The following is a 7,013-nucleotide window of genomic DNA, read 5'->3' as shown; positions in this document are numbered from 1 at the left end:
GAAGTCCACAAGCTACGTAATTTTAAGTCAGGTAAAGGGAAACTGAAATTACGTTTTAATTTTGATTTGATGCGACCATGAGACAGTGACAGTTAATATTCCTATAGCACTGTGACAGCATTTGCTTTACTACCTGGAAGGAGAGATACCTCCAGCTAAGTTCAGGTTAGAGACACCTGTGTCTGTGTTATAAGCGCCAGGTCTACACTGTGTAGACTGTCAACATTTGAGAACTTAGAGGTATTACTACCTCTGGCAAACACATAGGTATCTCCTATTGAGTTTCAAAAGCGGGTATTGCAAAATAAGTGCTAGCTCTTGGTATGGAGTTGGAGATCCGAGTAGTAAGAGTTAGTTACACCAACACTGCTTTTTACTGAGCAAGTTGTCACAGCAGGTGAGCGCTGTGTATCTCATCTCGGAAAGGAATTCAAAAATCAGAATCTCAAAAATCTTTCTGAGCAGATTGTGTGATATGAATCCATGGCTTTGACATAATAATAAGAAGAAAGGAACTTAGACATTATTATTAAGAAGAAAGGAACTGAAATTGTCTCTGACAAAGACTCCACTAGTAGCAAACCTGTGCTATATTACATCATTAGATTGTAAGCAGGACCTCTCTTTTTTCATTGGTGAGGGCATTACTGGAGTCAGTGACCTAATATAGCTCAGTAAACCTGTAAAATTCTTAGTCCTTGCAGAAGATTTCTATTCACCAAAACCTCGTGAGGCTGGTAAGGAAGCAGCAGATTTTGAAGGAAAGGATTAGGTGCAGTTAGTGACTTCATCATTTGTGCTCAGCTCAAATCAGCTCAAAAATGCCAAAGTTGCAACATTCCTTCCCAGCACATAACTTGCTAAACCACTGGGGTTTTGTTTGGTTTCACACGCTGAAGGTCAACCTGTGCTTCTTAAAGTGTGGTCTTGCTATTGTGATTTTCATGTACAAATAAATGAAAATTAAACATGCAGGAAATGCAGCATTCTTTTATTACTTCCCCCCCCCCCCCTTTTTTTTTCCCCTTGCTTGCTTGTGAATGGTTCTGGTTTTCTGAGGTGTTTTTGCAAATCATTTTGCTGACTGCCTGTGGTCTTTTGCACGTCCACACTGATCTACGGGCTCATAGATCTCACTCCAGTGAGAACCACAGCACTACTCCAGTAGAACCACTAGCTCATGTCATGGGCACGGGCAAGTTATTTTTTTAGTTAAAGCAAAAGTGCTGACAATGTTTCTTTATATAAAATCACCCTAGAAAAGAAGTCAAAATTCCAACAAAATAACAAAACTCAGCAAAATAGTCGACTAGTTCCTTGTTTGCTTATCGCTTTTGAATGTTCTTTTTACCTATCACACAACACTTAGGAGAAGATGTAACTTAATAATTTGTATTATAGTTGCCTGGAATTTATTATGATTTGTGCAGCTGTCAACTGATTTCTCATGTGGATGAAAAAGTTACACTGAAGATTTATTAATATCCTTCAAATGATCATACCACCTTTCCATTTGCTTCTAACTTTAGCAAACTGTGTGAATGGCAAATTCTCCCTGGCCTCCTTACTCATACTAATTTTGTGGGAAAAAAATGTCAGCTAATGCATCTTTGCCACATGGATCCATGACTAAGAACAAAAATAACATTGCTTTTCAGTTATGACTTATTTTTTGTTGATATTTGAAAAGGTTTACTAGAATACTTTGGGGAAGACTTGAAATTGGGATGGGAGTGGTAAAAGTGCTTTTGCCGTTCCCATTAAAATTTACTCAGTTTGACAACATTATAAAGTTTAGGAGAAAACCCCCTCCGAACTTTGAGTATGCTTCATTGCTAGAACTTAATATAAAATATAAACATACAGAAAATATAAGCCAAAATTTATTTCCTACCTCCAGTTCTCTGTTGCCCAAAAATAACATTTGGGAAAGTGGCATCTTTATGTTCTTGAAGGTGAGGCAGATAGTAGTACATGCTTGTAAGATGCACGGGGAGTTTTCTGGTGAGGTTTAACATTGTCCACTTCATATCCTCTTAAAGAAACAACAAACCCACATGTACACGTAAAATAACAAGCCAGCAGTGGAGCCTATTATTTTAACTGTGTTCCTCAACTGAATACCAGCAGATTACCACACACAAGGTATTCAATCACAACTATTCCTCAGAAGTGATTATATGTCATATATATTACCCTCCTGCAGTAATAAACTGGGAATTGCCCAATACAACCCCTTCCACGCAGGTGATGGTGCAGAGCTCCAAGCCTGAACGTCCTGGGAACTCCGCCTGCATTCCCCTGTGCTTAAACAGGTGCAGGATTGAGCCATCTTAAAACACAATAAACGGTTCTTTTAAAAGCAGCAGGAAAAAAATGGTTTGTTTTTTGCAGAGTTGGCAAGCAACTTTTTAAATGAAAAGAAACACAGATTCTGTTAATAACTTTCTTAAGTACTTAACACTTAAATGCTTTCCCCAAAACAAATGGTGGTTTTCAGGGCTCAAACAGAAGTTCTCAGGATATAAAAAGCCCTATGGCAAAAAGGACAACCAGATCCAGGCCTTTAGAAACTATTCAAGAACCAAAAGATTGTAGTAATAAAGAGAAAAGTAGGGAATATTTATTTTTTCTTTACTAGTTTAAAATAAAGATGAAAGTAATTAGAATATTTATTCATGTTGAAATAACTCAAGTGTGACCTTATAAAAATAATCCTATTTTTTAAAAATAAGCCATATAAAAACCAGATACCATCAATTTACTAATATATCTTCCTTGATATAAACATTCCTGAATGTTCCAGTGGTGGTAAAAAAAATCGTTAAAATAAATTTAATAAAAACTTGAACAACTTAATTCTAAAATCATTATAAAATCAATTATAAGTTTGCAAAAAAAAAAAATGTGCCTAATGTAAGATACCCATGGGGACAGAGATGGTATGCACCATGCAATTTTAAAAAAGGGATTTGAATGCATTAAAATTAAGACTATATTTACGAAGAATAGCAAATAGTCTTTCAAATATTAAAGAAAACTGCTTGGAAACAAAACTGAAGATCACTCCAGAGTTTATTTACCAGTTGTCTAAAGGCTTAAATCTCGCTTTCCTGACACAGGCAACATATGGCTCTCATACAAGAATTTTCCTGTTATTCTCTGTTGCTGATTTTTTCTATACCCTACTAGCTACCTACAATGTGTATGTCTTTTTGCCCCGAAAGAAAAATAAAGCTCCTATGAATTTATCTAGGGTAATTCATACGCCAGACGCTTTATCAGTTGTGCAGAGGCTGGTACTAGGGCACTTTGTGATATCAGACCACCACCTCAGTTAGTTTTAGCCAACAAAATCACGTTAACAGCCTTCCAGGCTGCAGAAAACTTGAAAACTCACAGTTAGCAAAGCAACAGAAGGTTTATTGACTTAGATGGAAAGTCATTTCTCTTAAGAAATGCATCTAAGATAACTCCCCATTCAAAGTTACTTAAAACCTAAGTGCAAGGTCCTGCATATGGGTCAGGGCAACCCCAAGCACAAATACAGGCTGGGTGGAGAATGGACTGAGAGCAGCCCTGAGGAGAAGGACTCAGGAGTGCTGGTTGATGAGCAGCTCAACATAACCTGACAATGTGTGCTTGCAGCCCAGAAAGCCAACCGTGTCCTGGGCTGAATCAAAGGAAGCGTGGCCAGCAGGTCCAGGGAGGTGATTCTGCCCCCCTACTCCAGTCTCGTGAGACCCCACCTGGAGTGCTGCGTTCAGCTCTGGGGCCCCCAACATAAGAAGGACATGGACATGTTGGAGCGAGTCCAGAGGAGGGCCACGAAGATGATCAGAGGGCTGGAGCGCCTCTCCTATGAAGACGGGCTGAGAGCATTGGGGTTGTTGAGCCTGGAGAAGAGAAGGCTCCGGGGAGACCTTACAGCAGCCTTCCAGTGCCTGAAGGAGGCCTACAAGAAAGCTGGAGAGGGACTTTTTACAAGGGCAGGTAGTGATAGGACAAGGGGGAATGGCTTTAAACTGAAAGAGAGTAGATTTAGACTAAACATAAGGAAGAAATTCTTCACTGTGAGGGTGGTGAGGCACTGGCACAGGTTGCCCAGAGGAGCTGTGGATGCCCCATCCCTGGAAGCGTTCAAGGCCAGGTTGGATGGGGCTTTGAGCCACCTGCTCTAGTGGAAGCTGTCCCTGTCCGTGGCAGGGGGGTTGGAACCAGATGATCTTTAAGGTCCCTTCCAACCCAAACCATTCTATGATTCTAGGAAAACAAGTCTTACAAATGACTATCATCAGCTTTATTCACTCAGCTTGGATCAATGAAGACAGAGGCTTACTGAATGGGCAATATTTGTTTGAAGTTTTTCAACTTCCAAAAGATATTGCCACTGAAAGTTAAGACTCAACAGAGATTCCCCACTCTACAGAAAAGAGTTTAAAAAGAAAAAAAACCAAACCAAAACACACACACACACATATATATATATCTGTATGTGTCCAGACATTTGTGTGAAAGAGACCCACAATTCCTCCCACTCTGCTTTGCCATAAATATACTGGAGTTTTGCTGCATATAATCTTTTTTTTTTTTTTTTTTTTTTAAACCACCTTCATTAACTTTTCAAGGACTTTCCATTTTTATTTGGAAGTAGTACCTATCAAGGGTTGGGCAAGGGACTTTGGTTTTATTCCATACAACAAACCTTTTCATTTTTGCTGTACAATAAAACTTGGCTGGAATGCGAAGCAGAAGAGTAAGTGAAAATAAAAGGACAACTATTCAGTGATTTTAAGAAATTTCTGCTTTGAACCCTGTGAACTGACAGCTTTAATACTTTCTGATATTCAGCTGGCTCCAATAAGAACGAAGAGCAGAGGGAAAGGGAACTTGCACTCTCCTCCACTGCTATTATGTGCATTAGGCAATAACTTTGTCCACAGTATGTGGGGCTACTGGTAGCTGACAACATGGTCTCTATTCTACAGCTTGTAAGGCCACAACCCTGCCAACACTCAAGCATTTGTTTATACACATCTGAACAGTCCCCCTGGGAAGAAGCCAGATTAAGTTTACTAGAGTAAACTTAATTGCATGTTGGTGTCCCTCCAAAAAAAAAGAAAGAAAAAAAAAAAAAGCAGAGGAACTCCCCTCAAAGGTTTTCTTTTAATTGGCATGGCTTACAAGCATTCACATTCCCTTCAGATTATTAACAAACTAATTGCAAGATAAAAATAAATTCTAGAGGGAACATTCTTAGGCTGTATCTAGCCAGCAAGACCTCATGGGGCTTCTCAACTCCTGGATTCAAGCAAGCACCCAGCTCTATGTGGTCTGCCCGCTGAGATGAGACTGCGCACCCACCACACACGCCTCGGTGCCTGGAGTCTGCTGGCAGGATGGCAGAGCACTCATGGTCAAAAAGTCCCCCCAAAAAGTCACTCCACCTGGACACGACGGGGACCAGGACTGTGGAACATCTGAGGAGGTGTACCTGCCTTCCAGGTTAGACATAGCCCTGATATTTATCAGGGTGTAGTGGCATAGTAAAAGCTGCTAAAAATAGCTTATTCAGTGCTCTGTAGCTGGCAGCAAGAGAGGGATAAGCACCGTGAGAAACCAGATTAGCAGTATGTACAGCTTTGCCACTATGACACCGCTGCAGTCTATTGCGTCCCCTTTTTTCTCTCCTTATTTGTTTAGTTACTAACTGATCCTATTTAAAGAAGGCTACAGACTACTTCCCCACCCTTTTTTTAAAGTAGAAACTTCTACCTAATGCTAATATAATCACATCGGTGATTCTTCTCCCCACACCAGTGATAAAGAAACATGAGCACACAAAACTTTGAACCGTTAACACAGTACATTTTTATACACACAAACCTGTATGATTTGTTGTCAAGTTCATTCTTTTTGCAACTACACGTTTAATTTCATCTAGGGCACTGCTCAGTTCGTGTGACCTTTTTTCACTTTCCTTTTCAGCATACAACAGTCTTTGCCGAAGTTCCAGAAACTGGCTGTGGTACGTGTCTAAGTCATTTCCTGCAATGAGAACATAATTTCTTTTCAAAGAGGCGAATTATATGATGGAGTAAAGGGAAAGTTTAAGAATAGGAGACGGTTCAGAAGAAGACATGACCAGAAGTGTATAAACAATAATAAGAGAGGCCGCTCAAAGTTTATTCATGGAATGAAGAAGTCTGGAAGAGTATTAAGAAGCAGAGTTTAGGGAGCACAGCTGGGTAAAGGCTTGAAATTGAAGACAAGAACAAGAATAGGTCATCCCTAATAAGGAAAAAGTAAGTGAAAGACTGTGAGTTGCAGGGGAAGGTGCTATCCAGTAAAGGCAACAACATTTTTCACTAAGTGACAAATCCTGATGACCCCTGTCACAGTGAAGAGTGTAATTATGCAATGGCTTGTCCTTTTTGCAAAACACTGTTAAGATTAAAACACAGATATTAAGGTATTCAGCCTTCACCTACGAGTTAAAAAGAGCCTGGACTATATTAAGAACTATTAGTAAAGATGGTTATTTGAACTCCTGGATATATTTAATTAGCTAACAACTGAAACAGTGCTCTGAATAGAAGGATACCTTCATAATATATAGCCCACCTTTGATAAAATACCCTACAATCATACCGATATTAGAAACACTGTACTCTCAGTCATGGTTATCCAAGACCTGTGCTGTTCTGCATAGTATTCTCAGATAACGTCAATGTTATGTTTACAGATCCGCTTTCCTAAGAAGCAAGTACTGTCAGAACTTCTCAGTTATCACAGATGATATACAAGACTCATACCTCTCAGTGCTTCCACTGCCTCACTGACACGTGACTAAAGATTGTTAGACTTATTAAAATTAATATAAGGCAACACTTCAATAACATCATTCACTCTGCAATAGGAAGTAAAGAAAGTAGAGGGCAGAAGGAGACTTCTACTTCATTTAAAAATGTTTTATAATGCTGGGGGTTTTTTTGGTTTTTTTTTTTTTAGTT

At 39.4% G+C, this 7,013-nt stretch overlaps 1 protein-coding gene across 2 annotated transcripts in view; it reads right to left on the bottom strand.

The window, feature by feature from the left end:
- MGAT4D (MGAT4 family member D) overlaps window positions 1-7,013 on the bottom strand; it is a 41,270-nt gene that overhangs the window by 23,469 nt on the left and 10,788 nt on the right. For both annotated transcript variants that reach the window (XM_087736702.1, XM_087736701.1), the window contains exons 2-3: window positions 5,887-6,048; window positions 1,895-2,035 (exon numbers count right to left, since the gene is read on the bottom strand). In XM_087736702.1, the coding sequence (XP_087592828.1) occupies window positions 1,895-2,035; window positions 5,887-6,048 (303 nt within the window). The remainder of the gene's footprint in view (window positions 1-1,894; window positions 2,036-5,886; window positions 6,049-7,013) is intronic.

Source organism: Nipponia nippon, unplaced genomic scaffold (genome assembly GCF_047370975.1).
Source record: "Nipponia nippon isolate SJK-2023a ecotype South Korea unplaced genomic scaffold, ASM4737097v1 scaffold_6, whole genome shotgun sequence".
Lineage (NCBI taxonomy): Eukaryota > Metazoa > Chordata > Aves > Pelecaniformes > Threskiornithidae > Nipponia > Nipponia nippon.
The sequence above is the reverse complement of the archived record's forward strand: the minus strand, read 5'-3'. Positions and strand labels throughout refer to the sequence as shown.